Source organism: Haliaeetus leucocephalus, unplaced genomic scaffold (genome assembly GCF_000737465.1).
Source record: "Haliaeetus leucocephalus isolate CR32 unplaced genomic scaffold, Haliaeetus_leucocephalus-4.0 Scaffold849, whole genome shotgun sequence".
NCBI lineage: Eukaryota > Metazoa > Chordata > Aves > Accipitriformes > Accipitridae > Haliaeetus > Haliaeetus leucocephalus.
In genome coordinates, this window is record NW_010973285.1 from 473,774 (window position 1) to 492,832 (window position 19,059).

Sequence of the window (19,059 nt, forward strand, 5' to 3'; positions counted from 1 at the left end):
TTTCTAAGACATGAATAAAACCAGCATAAGTCTGTAGGTGATGTTTTCTAGGCAAATATATATATATCTGATGTATGTCAGATTATTTGAGTGAGTATTGCATGTTTGTGCTACAAGTGCTATGGACTTCCTTATTTCAAGTTTTATTTTCCTCTTTGCTACAGTTTTAAGTTGAGGGGTCGTGTTATCATATGCAATGACTTTAAAACCTTTGAGTCACTGCTTTCCAAAACATCATCTTATCCAGTTGCATTTTTAATTTTCAGATGATTTAGTTTGTATTTTGATTAAATTAAAAGGCTCTTTGCTAAGTTGCAATTATTATTACATGTAATAATAATGGTTTTATCTCACTTTTAATTACCCTGTTAATCTCTATTGCTAAAGGTTTGCTTAATCATCTCCAATAATCAGGTGTTCTAGAAGAACCTGCTGGTTGTTGGAACAAAGGGAAGAGTGTATTTATCTTGGAGTGTGACCCATTGGTGTACCCAATGATTGTTCTCGATCCATTGATACAGAGTAATGTTGTAAGCAGATGTAGGTGTTCTGATACAATCCCTATTTAGAGACTATACATGATATACAGATCTAAACAAGGTAAAAGCAAACAAACATTTCCTTTTCTCTCTCTATGCCACACCAAGTCTGTGCCTTTTTTTCCTGTGAATTTTTGAGCTTTCTCTAGGATTTGCATTGCTTCAAAGAACTGCCTCTTCAATTCTACTTATGCAGGTGAAATTTGTTCTCCTTGCATCCTTTGGACAGTCATTTTCCTCTAGCCATGTCTATTTTTACTGTCAACAATGGCCTTGTCCTTTCATTCCTTTCCTTACTGATAACTGATACTGATACCAAGTTTTTATTTTCTCTTTTGGGAGAAATTACAGTGTTCAGTCCCTTGACGATCATTTGCATGAATTGTTTCCCCTGAGCTTCCATCACTACATTTTCCTAAATTGTCCTCTGCTGCATAACAGTGTTCACATTCTGTAAATTGTGTGATTCTGAGACAGATGCAACACCAGCTCTGCTAGCGGTTGTCTTGCTTATCACAAGGTGACAATATCACAATGGTATCACAAGGTATCACGATGATACCTTGGCTTGATGAAACAGATTAACTGAGACCTGCATGGTACCTGAACACATACATAGATTATTACAATTCAGAGATCAACTGATTTTAACTCTCCAAAAGAAATGTTAATAGATTAACTGTCTGCTTGAGCATTAGTCCCTAAAAGAACTATTTTGCTTTGTTTTCAGTAGACTGCAAGGCATTTCTTTTAGATTAACTTGAAGTTTCTTGCAGCTGATCTTCAGGCTTTTGAAATACTCAAAAAGGAAAATGTTTAAGTAGCTTAAGGATGGATGAGAGCAAATAATGTTGTATGAGGCTTATGAAACATTTAGGATTTTAAAGCTAAAGTTTCGGAGTTTCTGAAAGTCTCTGAAGAGGAGGGGAGAAACTGTTGTGGCCATAGTTATAACAACAAAACTTCTGACTTTGGTTATTGGTAAGGTGCTGTATGTTCTTCAGTTATTTAAGAGTAATGATTGTCTGAAGCTGAAGAAGGAATCATTATCTCTGAGTCCACTGTTTACTAATTAATTAATCTTGCATAAGTTTTCATAATTAAAAAAACATAAAAACAAACAGTAAATTGCCATGGCCTTTTCTGTGTATTGATAAGAAACTAATCCCTGTCTGGATAGAGGGAAAAAAAAGCCTGACTTCAAGTTCCTGGATAGGTGTATTAATCACCAGCTTACTGCATAAAATGCAGATGCTGCTTTATTCTCTTGTGGTTTTGGACAAAAGTGTCAGAATTTTTTTGTTGAAGTCATTTAGTTGCATGGTGTTGCATGATTTTGTGTTTTGTTTGATTATAATAAATGGAGACTTATGCAGAGATTGGGCACTTCTCTGTTTTCTCTGACTCATGATACTTTTAAAATTTATTCAATTGGACTAAGTGCATCTCAGCATATGCAACTCCAAGTTAATGGAGAACTTTGAATTTCAAAATGGTGTTGCCTGTTGATTACAAGCAATGCTACAGATTTTTATGCTCAAATAAGAAAAATAATGGTTGGGTAAACTGACTGATTTTTACCTTTTGACCTTTCTGTTATCATGCTTGTTTGATACAATCAAGATACAAAGCTTAGCAGTCACGAAACAGGATAAAATTTGCAAATAGACTTTTGCAAGATGAGGAATCTGGCCTTTGAAATGATGAAAGCTATTTACTTAATAATTTTGAAATACGTTGATTTGAAGATCAAATTTAGTACATGGGAACAAATACACATTCAAAAACTATAAATAGATTATAACCTATGAAGAGTAATGATTCAAGATAAGTGATTAAGAACATGAAACATATGATAGAAGGTTTCAGTAGCTGAATAGTTTGTTAGGGTAAACTGGTTGATGAGGCAAGAATGTTTCATAGTTTAAAGTGATTTTAAAAATTTTACCGTTGCATACCTTTAACTTCTTTCATCTTTGTGACCTTTTTACAAATCATAGTTCTGGTTTGGTTTTATTTCTTAAATCCAGTTTTTTATCGTAACATGAATTCATATGCAATTTTGAATTCACTCTCTAAACATAACTGCATTTCCCAAAATACCAGTGACCTCAGATTTTCAAGCTTTAGCCAACAGCTTTAATGAATTTAAATACAATGGATAACATAGGATTCTTGAACATCGGATTATCTTGGCTGACATTTGTATGAAATGTTTGCAATTTTGCAACATGCACAGTATGCAAAATATATAACATCTGACTAAAATCCAAAATTTTATTGTCGGATTAAAAAAAAGTTAAAACAGATGGACCTTTATAAATTGCCTTGCAATATATTAATAATTGGATTAGCTCTTTCTGACTGTCTCCTCAATTTTTGTCCTACTTCCCTTCTCTCCTTCTCTTCAGGTAAGACTGACAAATTTTTCTGTAAGGTTTGGTGGATACTTTGTTTAATATTGTCACTGAATTAGTTATTTAGTGCTTTGACTTGATTAAATGTTATTCTCTGAGGAGGCAGGGGTGTTTGCCAGTCTACTTTAATATTGTTATAACTATTATACATACATTTCTAGAATTACAACATTTCCCTCAGCTAAATGAACAATACAAATCATTTCTTTTCTTTTTGTTTTCTTTTCTTGAAGCCGATCAACAACTTATCCTTACACAGAAACCCAGATGTACAGCCAAAACACTGGGGGAAATTATTTTGATACTCAAGGAAGTTCTGCACAGGTGACAACAGTGGTCTCGTCTCATAGCATGGTGGGCACTGGAGGGATTCAGATGGGTGTCACAGGAGGACAACTCATTAGCAGCTCAGGAGGGACCTATCTGATTGGCAATTCAATGGAAAATTCTGGTCATTCAGTGACTCATACAACACGGGCCTCCCCAGCAACAGTAAGTATTTCAGACTGATGCAAAATCCTTGGGACTAGTTTCTTATCACTCAGATGTTCTTGCAGACTGACATGGGTTTTGTGACAGAATGTATAGCAGTATTATGTTGTCAGAATAAGTACTATATAGTACTTTTTGTAAAATAAGTAATACATTTATACATAAAGTAAGATATAGGAGTAATAATACCGTGAAAACTTAAACATGAAGGCAGACCCTTCCCCTGACAGCTTGCAAATATTTACATTTCATAGGTTAAATTTTTGCATTCAAGTAATATCAGTGAATGCTTTGGGAATGCTCACATAATAGTTTGTCTGAGCTGAATATTTCTCAGGTTGGGAACTTAAACAGCTGCCTTTAACATTTTTTTTTTTTTTCTCAGAACATAAGAAAAACACAGTGTTGTTAACTATGTTAGATGTAAACGTTAAATAATGTAAGTTACAGATAGGTATCTGTAACTTCCCTGCATTTGTTCAGTTTGTTTGCTTGATATTAGTGTAGGTTTGGTAGCCTATTTCAAAATATTTCCAATTGTTCAGAATACTGAGATACTACCTTTTGACCCTTTGGTTTTGCTTATCTATGGTATGTCTCCAATGTCTGTTCCAGCTTAACAGCTCATTGTGAAGGTGTCTTACAATGCTATGGGAAGATGCATTCTGTTACAACTGTGATAGATAATATTCTGGACACTTAAACACAGAACTTTCCTTTAAGAGCTTACTCAATCAGCCCTTGTTTCAATTAGGAAAATGGGTTTATGCTTAGTCTAGCTTTATTGCGTAGCCCTAATGAATACTTTTACTTAATTCTTCTGGGTATTCTGGTCTGGATGTAGGGATTTGGAAGTAATGGGGAAGAGAATTGTGAAACATAGAGTAGGAAGAGTTGAAAAATATAATAAAGGAGATAAAGCATCATTAATAATACAGATTCATCAGTACTCAAAAGGGCAATGAAATTAGGGGACTTTAGGAACCAATGTAATGAGTAAAAATCTAATATTCTTCTATTTGAAACTATGATGAATGTTTATGATAGCATTGGATGATTTAGATGGTCTGATAAGATCTCTTCATTTTGATTCTTAAGGTGATTGGTATGGATAAACACAAAATTCTTGTACAATGTAAAAAATTATCGTTTCATCCAAAAACTGTGTAGTATTATTTTCTGAGAATAAAAATTGTAAAGACTCATGATTCGTGAATAGCATAAATATCAGTAACATAGTGGGAGCTTTCAGCTAGCAACAGAGAATTTTATATTTGAGTTACAAAATAAAAAAGAGCGTATATTAACATTTGCCTATATTTTACATGGCTTCAATAGAAAACCAGAGTTTCTTACTCCTCTTTCAGATTCATTTAATTAAAATGAAGACTTTAACTTGACTTTTCTGTTTTCTTTTAAAGTACTCTCTCATTTTACTTGCTTGGAAGGTATTTCATGGAATTTTTCACCTGACTTAATGACTGCCAAGCACAGGGAAAACAAATAGTTTTCTACAGGCATAAGTAAGGAATAGGTGTTCTAAGTGGAATGAAATTTGAAAAGTGATGTTTCTTTAAATACTTAAATGGCATTAATGTTCCTATGTTTTCTTAGTTGTTTTAAATTATTCTACAGTTGAATATGAATATTGTGTCTTCTAGAGATCATGCTAGTTTTCTCCTTAATCAAATAAGAACAAATGTGGTTTTGTGTTTTGCATATCATGCTATAAGTTTTGGGTTATTCACTGACAACAGAATTCAGTAGGTGGAAATGCTTAACTGAATGTGAAATGAAGTGAGGCTTAAATGCATCCAGTAAACACAAATGAAGATTATTAGACTTACTTCAAAGTTGGGTATCCTAGAATTATTTGAATGATATCAAAACTCCATGTTGTATTTTGCAAATTAAAAACCGTTTTGATTTTTTTGCCAAAATTAGGAGTAAAATTTGCCAAAGTTTAACAAAATCTAAGGTTCATACCTTCAGCAACATCTTTCTCTTGCTTCATGTGTCAATAAAACAGCCTTTTTTAGTTGCTCCAAGTAACTTCTATACTGCTGTATCAGCTTGCCTCTAAGAATAGAAAAAAGTACTGCTAATTAAGTTACAATTATGAAATTGCATTTTTAACACTAAAATAGTTTCCTCTGTTTTTTAAGGTGCTATTTATTTTGTATAGTATAGTTCTGTAACTATGACACATCAGAATATATGAATTTAGATTTTATAATTTTAGGCTCTTGTTGTGTATGGTTCAGCAGAAATATTCAAGAGTCAATTGAAACACAAAATATTCAGGTTAAAATGTAATTTTAAAGCACCAAGTCTGTTTTAATTTTACTAGAGGGTGTAATTAAACTATGCAAAATAGAGCAATGTTTTTTATTTGGATTGCACCTTAGATAGGTGGAGCTTGTTTCACTTGTGATCCTCATTTGGTCTTTACCATCATAACTTTTTTTATCATTGTATAGAGAATTTATTGGAGTCATAAAAATAGCATGTATCCAGGCTGGTTTGCTAGTATACTACTTCCAAATTTTGTATTAGTTTGGAGAATTTTCATATGGAGACAAAGGATATAGAAATCAGTAAGACTTTACTTACTAACACATGTGGACATCACAAGCTCTTTACTTTTGCCATAGAGGAACTAGTTCTGTTTACTCTTTTCAACTGATAACTTCATTTGTTTTGTTGTTATTCACCCTCACTGATCAAATCATTACCTTCTGTAACAAGCAAATTAATTGTATTATTGATGTTATCTATTTCTGATACATCTAGCATAAGTTAAAAGGAACAAACAAACAAAAGTTTCAGGTTAAAAGTCAAATGCATAAAATAAGTCCATTTTATTAACTGTGTCTTAGATAAGTGAAACTTAAAAATCTAATTTATGTTTCACCAGCTATGCTATTTGGTTTATATAGAATTCAGTAAAACAGCCTCAGAGACTTTTTACTTTAAGGCTTTATTTTCTTTATGGTTTAATGTAATTCTGCATTCTACTTCAGGTTTAATAAAGCGCTAATATTTTGTTTGTAACATTTCATTAATTTTAATTTCTGTCAAACGTTCATACAAGAAAGCTGTCCTGCTTAAGCTTATAGCAGGCAATAGCCGTGTTTTTATAGCCAAAATATTAAGAATTGTGCACTATCAAAACTATTTCAACATATATACAGTAATGATTTATGTTAGTATGTATGAAGAAGATTTGTTAGCATTTTTACTCATTTCATTTCCATTGATTTCATTGCTTCTTTGCATTATATCCTTTGCTGGCCTATTAGCATACTTCTCTACCTACTAAAAGGATTTTTTCACTAAAACAGAAAGGCATTCAGATTATAAGACCTTCTATGTAAGATATTAGGGAGATAAATACCTTTCCAAAATTAGAATTTTCATGTGAATATATGTGGATTGGTCAAGAATAAGTTGTGATTGCATTGAACAGGAAGTGATTTACCCTAGCTAGATGTCTATTTGAAATTAATTTGTGTGTTGAAGCCTGTATGAAAGAGTCGTCTCTTTGGTTTATTGGCAGCAATCACTAAAGAAGGGGCACCTATATTTAAGAAACTAACTAGAAAATTGGATTGCCATGTTAATAATGAAATCTGAATCACCTTCCATTTTTTTTTCATATGTAAATGTCTGAGGACTGTTCTTGTGATAAAACAGGATGATCTAATCACCATATTTCATAAGATCACAAGGTTAAAAAATTCATATAGTTTCTAGTAATAAATGTGTTTTTATGCTTGTCAGCCAGTGAGAGGCTCCCATCTATTAGTCTTGTTTTCTAATAAGCTTTATGACTGATCTGCAATTTCAGTTGTCATTCATCAGTTATCACCAAGCATAGGAGGTCTCCACTCATGCTGTTGCAGAAATTTATCCTATTTCAGTGCAAATCTAAATGTGCACAAAAATAAAAGCAAAATTAATACAGATATAATGTATCACCACAAATTACTATTTCTGGTAGTAAGCACAGTGTGCAAAATTTGCTCTTAACTTTAAAGAAGGGATGTTACTTACGCAAAATGTGTCGTAATTAATGGAGGGAGAAGAATGACAAGAAGAAGTAATAATGCCCAGTGTAAATACCACATCCTGATAATATAATTTTAGTGCAAGTATTATAATTATTTTAAGAACAAAAAGTAACAAATGTTTAAGAGGTCCATTAAAGGTGGAGGGATTATCATTTGGAAAATAGTCAGAGATGAGATTTTATTTATTAATCTTTTTCTTGGTAGAGGAACCTTTTCCTCCTCCATTCCCCAACTTTTCTGGTAATTTTTATTTAGCTGGATCTATCTCAGCATTAAACAAACCACTTCTGATCAAAGCAAAGATGCATAGAGTTTTATGCTACAAAGGATTATTAGATCATTTCGTCTGACCTCTTATACTGGCAAGGCATTTACTTATGACTTCTTCAGCTGAGCACAGTGACATCTTTTGTGAAAAAAAGGCATCCATTTCCAGATACAAGAAGGCAGATAATATTTTTTTTCTTCTTTTAAATAAGTCTGAATAATAATCAATCACTACTACTGCTAAAAAACCGTTTATGTGATATGAGGTAACTGGACAGGTGGGAAGTTTAGAGGATTTGTTGATCTTGTGCCTTTATAAACCTCTGCCTCCAAGACTTTTCCTCGTGCTTTGGTTTCTCCTTCAGAGCTGTGGAGTGTCGTGGCTTCTCCCTCTCTCTTCCAGAGGTTTCAGTCTAGCAGTGTGGCCAAAAATAATGTATGTCTTTCTCTGTCCCTTTGAGTATCTTGCTGCTCCACTGTTATGTCTTGAATTGAGACTGTGCCCTTTTCACAAGACAAGGAATGTGGGGAAAAGGGAGAATGACCCTACTAAGGTCAGCCATAGCTACCCTCTCTTCATTCTGGCTTCACCTGCCTATGCTCCTGTTTCTCTTCTGATACAGTCTGGCTTCAGCTTTCAGTTATTGGTTTTTGGTGCGTTTTCTGCATAAAAGCCCTGTTGCACCTCATAGGTTGTTTCCAGTTTTGGCAATTGAATATTTACTCTGGTATTTGTGTATCAGAAATCAAGATATAGTGTTATTGGAAACTCAGTTTATTCCAATGTAACATTCCAATTACTGATTTAAAAATCTTGTGAGAAACACAACTTTTTTTTGTCATAGGGTATTAAAAATAGGTATCTTTGAATCCATGAGAAGAATTTCTTTTAATTCCTTTTATTTGAAAATGCATAAGCTGGATGCAAGATGACTTGCCACTAATGTTGTCATAACAGTCTGATTATCAGTGGCATGGAGGCATCACCTTTCTAAAGGACTGGATTTTTCTGTTTCTGATTAAATACACATTTGTTCTAAAATGGCCACTCTACCTCTCTCTAAGGCTGTCTTGCCATAAATGTTTTCAAATTTAGTTTTAATAATAATCTGAACTAAATTTTCCTTTTAGTTTCTCAATTCTGATTTTCTGGTGTAACTCTGATGTGTTTCCATGTGTTTTTCAGTGTTAGGTGGAATGCGTATGTTCTAGAAGTCCTTATAATCAGTTTGACAAAGGCTTTTGTTTTGTTTTGTTTTCCGTGAAGTGTTTGTACTAAATATGGGGAAAACAACCACAAAGAAAAAAGGCTTAGAATCTTTTTGAAAAGGTATATAATAGAGATGAGGTATACAAATAACTGGATGATCCAGGGGAGAGATAGTGAATAAGTCAGTTTGACCTATGTTTGAGAACTTCCAGCAAGGAAGATAAACATGGGCAGCAATGTGTCATTTGAAAATTTGGGAAGGAGAAAGTAATCTGACCTAAACTCCAAACATTTTTTATTTTTCCAGCCTATAGCTGTTAGGTGTGCTTTTTCCCCCTATGTTGACTACATACATTCTTTTGTAATCACTAGAGAGAGAACACACTATATTCATTAGTCAGTGTGCATGCCTTATATACATGCAGACTACTGGAGGTATGCATTTGCAGCAGGTATTTTGACCAGTATCTGTTATGTATATTAAACCTGCATGTTATATTTACAAATTAATAAGTTTTAGGGAAAAAAGTTTTTTTCTAAGTTTTTCAGGTTTATCAGCATTGGTTTTAAGGTCCGCATATGTAAAATACCATGCTTATTTTACATCTTTTTGTGCTCTTCTCTTTCTGCATATTTACATTTCTTTCATTCCAGCAGACTTTAAAAAGTATCTGTCTTCATAGTACTGTTTCATTCTCTTGAGCAAAATTTCATAGAACCTATTTACAGGTGCTGCTACAGCTTTGTCTGTTGTGAGGAATGCAAATCTTTTAATTCTTCCGGCTGTAAAGGCTAGACCTGAGTTCTCTGAGGGTGGTCAATACTATTTCATTTTCAAGTTTCTTTTTCCTGGGCAAGCTTGTCTGCCTAACACAACCCTCTGGCATAAGTTTTAGAAAACCGTACAATGTACATGAATATTCTGTCCTGAAAAGAAAATTGAAAGCCACTGTAAATTATGCATGCTTGTGGCATCCTAAAAGAGTGAAAGCATCACATTTTCAAAAGCCCTGAGTCCGTTTATCCTGTAGCTTCAAGTTAGTTCATGATGTGTGTATACCTTATGTAGGTAGCACAGTTGTCACAAGTACCCAGGACTTAGCTAGCTGTACCAAATTAATATTTCTTGTATAGATGCGATGAATTAGTAATTCCTTCATAATGGAGCATGTGCTGAAAGCTCCTTTAGAATGTCACTTCCTTTAAAGCCTAAAGGGGCAAACCTTTAGAAGTGAATAAAAGGCATTGTGAATGGGAGGTGCCTGCGGAGATAGAGACAGGAGCTGTCTTTTTTGAACATGATGCAACAGTCATTTGCCATTTTAAGATACCACCTAAAGTTGCCTGGTTTGCAGCTGGTGAAGGGTGGTTTGCAGATGCAAACAGATAAAGAAAATAAATTATAGGATATCCAGATTAATTGCAAAACTTCAGTGCAGAAACTTCTGCAGATTGTTTTCGTTATGTCCTGACCTCTTCAGAACAACTTACTATAAATACTTCATGTTAATAGGTTGAATCATTACTTGATTAGTTCAGTCATGAAAAAAGTACTTTCTTTCTTCCTCCCAAGAGGAAGGCAGTTCTTTTCAAAGTGGGTTTGGGATAGGTATTTGCTATGTCTATGCTATACACATCTAAGACTATTATGTGTAATTTGTTTATCTGGTAACATGTTAGTTAAGAACACTAAGGCATAAACTAGCAAGAACAGTTATTAACTTCCAAATCAGTAGATCACATAAAGACTGAACATTGTAGGATTCCAGATGCATATACTGGGATCAAACTGTTGAATTTTTTAACCCCGGGGAAATACCTTTAATCATTAGCAACTGTGTCAGACAATAAGGCAGTATTTTAGTTGGCAAACAAATTAAATTGAAGAAGAAGTCTACAGTCGTAGTTTTCATAGCTATCATGCTCTAATTTAGTGTCCGCCCATGTTTATGTTACTATACAAACCAATCATCATTCCTACCAGTAGTGTAACATTTAACATGGTTTAGTTGGAGTTGCAGTGGGAGCGATAGTGTACATTTCAATTATCAGTCAGAATGTTTTAATAAATAATGGTTTTAGTCTTGTTAAGAGAAGAATGGGAGAAATGTATGACTGATCACATATTCAAATACATGAATGTGTAATTCTTGTTGTCATTTAGCATATCAGATATATATGTAGTTAGTTGTGCCTGGAATCTCTCACTGCTTATTGCTACAAAGGCAAAGGTATCAGTCTTCCTTTTGTATTTGTGTGGTATAATTTTAAATGTTAAAATTATTTTCATATTCCTTCCACAAAATCTCATAATAAAACCCACTGCATTACCTGTGTAATTAATCTGTGTATGTGCTTAAATGCTGTTTTAAATAGAGGTGAAATTATGTTCAGTTTCTCTAGAACCTAAATAAAAGTCCCTGGCCAAAACTTAGAACTTAAAAGCTTGAAGGAACAGATCCTTCACATAAACAACTTTTAACTCAGGTAGCTGTTACTCCCTATACACACAGTACTCTGTGTCATGTAGATCATCTTGAAAACCCAAAGCTTGGAATAAAAGAATAGAATAAACCAGAATATTTCATTTGGAAGGGACCTACAGTGGTCATCTAGTCCAACTGCCTGACCAATTCTGCACTTACCAGAAGTTAAAGCATGTTATTAAGGGCATTGTCCAAATGCCTCTTAAACACGGACAAGCTTGGGGCATCAACCACCTCTCTAGGAAGCTGTTCCAGTGTTTGACCTACCTCTCGGTAAAGAAATGCATCCCAATGTCTGATCTAAACCTCCCCTGGTGCAGCTTTGAACCATTCCCATGCGTCTTATCACGGGATCCCAGGGAGAAGAGGTCAGCACCCCCCTCTCCCATTCCCCTCCTCATGAAGCTGTAGAGAGCAATGAGGCCGCCCCTCAGCCTCCTTCTTTCCAAACTAGACAAACCCAGAGTCCTTAGCCGTTCCTCACAGGAGATGCCTTCCAGCCCCTTCACCAGCTTTGTTGCCCTCCTCTGGATGCATTCAAGGACCTTCATGTGCTTCTTAAATTGTGGGGCCCAGAACTGCGCACAGTGCTCAAGGTGAGGCCACACCAACGCTGAACAGAGTGGGGCAATCAACCTCTTTTGAGCAGCTGGTTGTACTGTGTTTGATGCACCCCGGGATGGGGTTTCCCCTCTTGGCTGCCAGGGCACACTGCTGACTCCTGTTGAGCGTGTTGCCAGCCAGCACCCCCAGATCCTTTCTGCAGGGCTTCTCTCCCTCCACTCCGCTCCCAGTTTATACTTGTGCCTGGCATTGCCCTGTCCCAGGTGCAGAATCCAGCATTTGGTCTTGTTAAATTTGATGCCACCGATGATTGCCCAGTGTTCCAGTCTATCCAGATCCCTCTGCAAGGCCTTCTGTCCCTTGAGACAGTCAACAGCACCTCCCAGTTTGGTATCATCAGCAAACTTGCTAATGGGGCATTCAACTCCTGCATCCGGATCATTGATAAATATATTGAACAGAACTGGCCCTAGAATTGAGCCCTGAGGAACACCAATCCAATAGAGGAAAACAAGAAGTAGCCAGAAATTTTCAGAAAGGGCAAGATTAATTATTTAATGTCTAGAAAATTTGTTTTCAGATCAAATATATTTTATGCTCAAAGATAGTTAAGAAGTGATTGTATAGTCTATGTAGGAAGGTTTCCATCATTAAAGAGATATGTATGTGTCAGATAAAGCTGAAAGTTCATTTTATCAAATTTTAGACTAGAAACAACGAACAAAATAATTAGTTGTGAGAACAATTTCTCTTGAGAAGCTTGCCCTAGTAGAATATGATGAAGACTCATCTTAAATAAAGATCACGTATCTTTCTGAGCTTGATGAAGTAATTAACATGTTTTAGTGGTGACAAACACTCCTTGGCTTATGCTGTGCAGTAAAAATGAACGTGGATTCATTGTCTTCAATGGCCATACTGGTGAAATCTACTTCTAAAAGAAACTCCAGCAACAAAAATCCCCCAAATGACAAAGAAGAAACGGTTTCTTTATTTGCTCATTGCATAGCACCAAAAGGTGTTAAACCAATGTGGCTGCAAGGAATGAGTGTCATCTGCAATGCCACTTTTCTTTCTAAGTGCAATTACTACTACTTTTTTACAGGTTGGTTTTCTGAACAAACAAGGCCACAAGTTGCAGCAACAAATTGAGAGTAGTGCAGTAGCGGGAAATGAGCAGCAGGAGGTGTAACTTCAGTGCTATAGTACTGCTGTGGAATAAGCATTGTGGAACAAGTAACCTAAGATTTGGAATTAGGATTTAAATGTGTTTGCAGTCTTCATTGTTTGATTGTAGCATTATGTTAAGAAGGGGAATGCTATGGCTATGTTACGTAGTAAGTTGAGCTTCCCATGGTGATGTTTTAACCTTGTAGTTTTTATCACGTGAACATGCATTTAAAATTTGACATTTCCTGTGTGATTGAATACTTTGACCTGATAGTATTTTCCACTGAAGCAAGAACTAATCCAAATATTAAAAAAACCACATTATTGCCATGTAAAAGTATGTTTCCTTACACAGCAATTGTGTATTTTTAGTAATGTACTTTTTATAAAAAAGCTTGTATAGCTAATGTTAAACAGTTGCAAGAGAGAAACAAGTGATTCCTCACAGTTATTACGATAAAATACTTGTCAGTTGCCCTGTAAAAAAGGGAGAAGCTAATTTTATATGTACGGTAAATTCAAGTATCAGCTGTAATATTTTTCATTTTCTGCTATACAGAGAGTGAATTCATTGAATATTGATAAATTATGCCACCAAAATTATGGATAGTACTGTGATATTTGAGGTAGGATAGGGAGGGTGCCTTAAAAAATGTCTACATGGAGAATTATAAGTGTTTTTAACGTAAGTGGTGGCTTCCATTGCTTTCATTTTGGGCATTTAATGTAGCTAATTAATTGCATGCCTATTCTTACTGTGCATCCCATTGTCTTTGTCATTTTCATTGTTGTTTTTGTTCTTCTAGCTCCCCAGTTAAAGTACAGTTAGGTTCTAATTTTTTTTCTTTAATGCTGTTGTTATCAAACTGATCAAAATATCCATTGATATTAAAAAAGAAAAGAATGGGAATGGATGTGAGTGGTTTTGTACATTTGCATTTGAAGAACTACTACTTTGTCTTTTAGTAGTGCTGTGTTTTCTTTTCCTTTTAAATGGCAAAACTACTGGCAACAAATCTGCTTTTCCAAAGGCTGGATCCTGCAGTCTGTATAACTCCTGACTTTCCATTTACTTTGACAGCTGGGGATATTCAAAGGGTGCTGGCAGCAGTAAGGGTGATGTCCTGTCCCAGTGAAGCTAATGGTGGAAAACCTATTGAATTATTTGGGTTTGCTATTTGATTCTGTGATTTTAAAGAGCTGAAGTTTTGTTTCTAATTCAACTGTTATTGCAAGTTGTGCATTTCTCTTCCTGATACAGTTGGAGGGAAAACATATGGAGGCCTTTCTTAAAATTCTGTTTAGGGATTTATTTATTTTGTTATTTTATTAATGATATTTTTATTCAGTTGGGGTTTTTTTGTTTCAATGCAGCTCACCAGTAAATCTACTCATTTAACCTCCTGAGCAGGTTGGAAGGTAAAATGGACTTTGAGGCTGTGATCCTGCAGTATATATGAAAGCAAAATGCCTTTCTGACCTCATTGGGGAGGTTTGTGTTCAGTGGGACTCTGGAATGAGGCCTTTTAGTAGAACATATGCCCTAGCCAGGAATAAAGCAGGCATTTCTGTTGATCTATAAGCAATCTGTCAAAACTTCTCTGATCAGGCTTTTTTTACTATCTTGTCTTGAGTCCTTTTTTTAATGACATCTATTATCAGATTGAAATGGCGATTGAGACACTGCAAAAGTCTGATGGTCTGTCCACTCACAGAAGCTCTCTTCTCAACAGCCATGTAAGTTGTCTCTTCTTCACATACACCCTCTCTTGCTTGTTCTGCATGCTTAGCCTGCCTCTAAATGTTTGTTTTATTTTATTACTACTTTTTGCTCTTAATCTTCTCATCTTAGTTGCTTGTAATCTTCTACTACATCACCCATGGCTTTATTTTGTCAGATGAAATGTCTTTATGGTATATTGCAGAGTGTTTCCTGTTTCCTATGCTCTACACCTGTACTAAGACAAGTTAACACATTTGACTGTTTTGCAGATTATAATGTAAATGTCATGAGAGAGTTCAAATAATTCTAAATTAGCTGGCTTTTGACATTTTAAATAAAGTTGTCTACAAAGCAAATCTGTGTACCCTATATTAATTTCAGGGCATGTGAAGAGGAAGGGAAGGAACAAACAGCATGCAGATTATTTTAAGGTGTTTCTTCATTTATTCTGAATAGAGAGTTTATTATGAAATGACTTACTTAAGAATCCTAAAGATCCTTATGGTGACCTGGGAAAAAAAACGAAAGAATTATCTTAATCTGAAGTACACAAAAATGTCTTATTCAGCTGCCTTTTGCTTTCTTCTTACTCTGCAAATTTTATAGTTAAGAACTTTCTATATACAAACCTAAAAGATATTTGGGTAGAAACATGATCTCTAAATATAGTGATAAATCCATTATATGTAACTTTAAAATAAAGGAAAAAGGCCCAAAGTTAATTTTAAGCGTGTTATATAAATAATAATCTAGTCTTTCTTGAAATGTGGGTTGTTTTTGTTGGTTTTTTTTCTCTGTTGGTATCTGTGGTTTTGTATTTTGTATTTTTGCTATGTTGATGAGTTTGTATTCATCTTACCTCTTTCTTCCTTCTCAACTTTACTAATTAAATAAATTCAAATTCCTTTATTGTTTTACAGATTAAACTTAAATTTGGTTTGTGGTCCTAGTGTAAGAATATGGTGGTAGGGTCTGTCCCTCAGAAATCAAATTAAAAATGTATGTTTTAGCAGGTTTGGGTTTGGGATTTTTTCTGTATGGGTCTGGTTATGTCAAAGTCAAAACTAGAATTGTTTTGTGGAAATTTTAAACTTTTTTTTTTCTTTAGAAAATGCCAAAATTGAAAGAGGAAAATCGTATTACAGAAAGTTATACAAAATGTTATACAGAAGGACTTCCAGATTCCACCTTGGATGTTTACAAAATAATTGTTTTAAAGATAAGACAGTATCAAAATTTTATTTTAAATAATAGTAGATAATATTAGACAGATAATAACAAAATTAATATTTAAATGTCATTTTTAAAGGGACCATACCCTTTTTTGGCAAAGTGTCAGAAATTTATGTTAAGAGTTGGAACACTTGAACTGTTGATCAGTTTGTGTTTAATCCTATAATGAAGTCTAGAACCTGGGTATAAAACCAAGAATTCCAAGATAAACAGCTGTGCCCCAGTAAATTGAGTTCCACTCATTCCTGGTGCTATGCACGGTTCACAATGTGTTCCTAATAATGAGATTTGCATCCAACTGTTAAGTTTTAGCATGATATTTCTTTCTTGGCTGTGAGGCTTTTTCAAAATTATTCTGATAGAGATGTATCTTTGCCTCTGTGGAAACAAACAAAAAAGATCCCTATACATCTTTTTGTGGCAATTGTTCTTTCCTAGCCCTGGTCATTTTGGAAGAAGTTAACAATGTAGATCAAACTCACTGGACATTTTACCTATTTTTAAAGCAATGTATATTGTCTTAAACTCAAGTAAGACACTATGGAGGAATTTTAAGTATCAGTTTAATCTTTGTCTCTTTAAGCTGTTCTTGATTTTGACTTCTAATGGTTTGGTTTGGTATTTATTAAAATAAATGGGTTTAATAAGTTTTAAAATAGAATTCTAAATTGTGTGTTTACTTAGCTTTCACTTTGCAGATTCTATATTAATTTGTGGGAAAATACTAGTTTTGGGATTGGAATTTTTGCCCTATGATACCTCTGTGAGATTTTCTAGGATTTTTTTTTTTGGCCTAAATTCATATGTGCTCATTTTAAGGAGTCTGTCATTTCTCATCTGGTTTTTTTTTTTTTCTTGAATTATTTCTGCATGAGATTGACTTAATTAATTGATGGTTGAATGTTTTATAAACATTGCAGCTTAACTGGAGTCACAGTCAATTTAACAGGTCCAACTGTGTAAATATTTCATGCCTTTACCCATCTTACCCATACAGTATGGTCAGTACTATGAGTTAAAAAGCCAGGATTCAAACCCAAACAGCTCAGTTTTAGAATTATATTTCATGTTGGTAGAAAAAAATATTTTTTTAAAGTTGTTTGCAGTAGTTTTATAATGTTTGAATATAATTTTTCTTTTAAATTCATATATTAACTGCACTTTTTCTTCCAGGCTATAATCTAGCAAGTAATGACTTCAAGCCCTCGCTACTAAGTAACTCCACCCAGGAGCAAAAATTCCTATATTGCACTTATCTTCCGATTTGGTTTTTTGGTGTTGAATAATGCAAGTTATAGTTGAAATAACATTTGTTAGATATTCATATCATTAAAGAAGTGCACTTAAGGTGATGCATAATAGATTAGAAGCCATCTGGAGGAAAATAACTTTAATGCTACATACAGAAATTAATTGGAAAATAGTTATTTTTTGTTTGTCAGTCTTTTGGGATTGACAAAGTTTTTCCTTTGGGGGAAAACTGAAATGCTTCATGTTCTGTATCTGTTCTGACTATATTATAGATTTAATAATATATGACAGATGTTATATAAATGTATATAATATAAATATAGATGTAATAATAGATTTTAAATGTAGGTAAAATGCAACAGATGTAGTTATCTTTGTTTCTAAGCCCAGACAGCCTTATGTCAGGTCATTAGTGAAATAACTTTAATGCATTCAGATAAAAGTTAATGTTTACAATTACACTTTTTCTTCAGCTTTATTTTGAAATGATAGATGCTCAATTTGGAAGTACTTGTGAATGTTAATAATTTAAAAATAATGATACAATAACTGATATAAAGATGATGAACTGTACTTTTTCATTTTGTCTATTTGAAATGCAAAAATTACCTGCAAACTGAGCTAAAAATTTTATGTCTTGGAAGCATTTATATCTGACTTCTGTATATTTTTCTAAAGCTTATGTTTAAGAAACATGGAAAAGTTATGGGCACGTTTTCAATAAAAAGCAAATATGAAAATGGTGTTTGAATGTTCTAGACTAAATTTTGTAGTAATGTTTTTGCATTTTTATTAGTGAATTTCTCACTGGGACAAAACCAGCTAAAAATTCAATATATCTGCTGTCATCTGGACTTTAGTACATAACACTTTTGTGATAACGAAAAAATCAAGACTGAAACATTTCATGTCTATTGTACACTAAAATATTCATGTTCTTTGCATGGTAAGTTACCCTGAACATTGATGGAACAGAATTTGTGCACTGCTCTAACAGAATAATTATACAAAGGAATAAATAACACATAGACCATGCATATCTTTTGTTGTTGCTTAATAATTTGTATTTTGGTTATACTAGTTACTGCTTTACTGGACTAAATTGAAAAATATTACACATTTGTGTGAATATCTAGCTCATCAGAGTAAGTTTGTAGCAAGTCTTGAAGTCACAACATCCTCAGTTTGCATTTTCACTGGATAATCAAATTAAATCCAGAGTTTTGGTAAGATCTCTGATCCTAGCAAGCTTGAATATTCACACTGTACTACTTTGGTATAAATACTTAGGAAAACAGAGAAATAAAATTCAAACAGAAAATTAAATTTGTGAATCATTTAAGCGATATCTAAAGGAAAATTTCAGGGAACTGAAACCATGGCAAGCACTGGGGAAAAATAAGGAAAATATTAGCATATAAAAAAACTAAAACAGCGGATTTTAAATGCGTCGTCAACCTGTATTATTTTTGATCTGTCATTCTCCTATAATGTTAACTCTAGGAGTATTAAATTGTTCTTTTTACTTTTTTAGACATTAGCAACAGCTACAGGTGTTTCATGAGTGTGCACTACTTACAAAGTCCAATGATATTACATAACAAGTCTTTTCTTGCATGTGTCTAGAATTACCT

The 19,059-nt window shown here is 33.9% G+C and overlaps 1 protein-coding gene across 2 annotated transcripts in view; it reads left to right on the forward strand.

Annotated features, from left to right (window-relative positions):
- Positions 1–19,059, forward strand: part of RFX3 (regulatory factor X, 3 (influences HLA class II expression)) — a 123,037-nt gene that overhangs the window by 79,664 nt on the left and 24,314 nt on the right. For both annotated transcript variants that reach the window (XM_010582767.1, XM_010582768.1), the window contains exons 4-5: positions 3,190–3,448; positions 14,881–14,955. In XM_010582767.1, the coding sequence (XP_010581069.1) occupies positions 3,190–3,448; positions 14,881–14,955 (334 nt within the window). The remainder of the gene's footprint in view (positions 1–3,189; positions 3,449–14,880; positions 14,956–19,059) is intronic.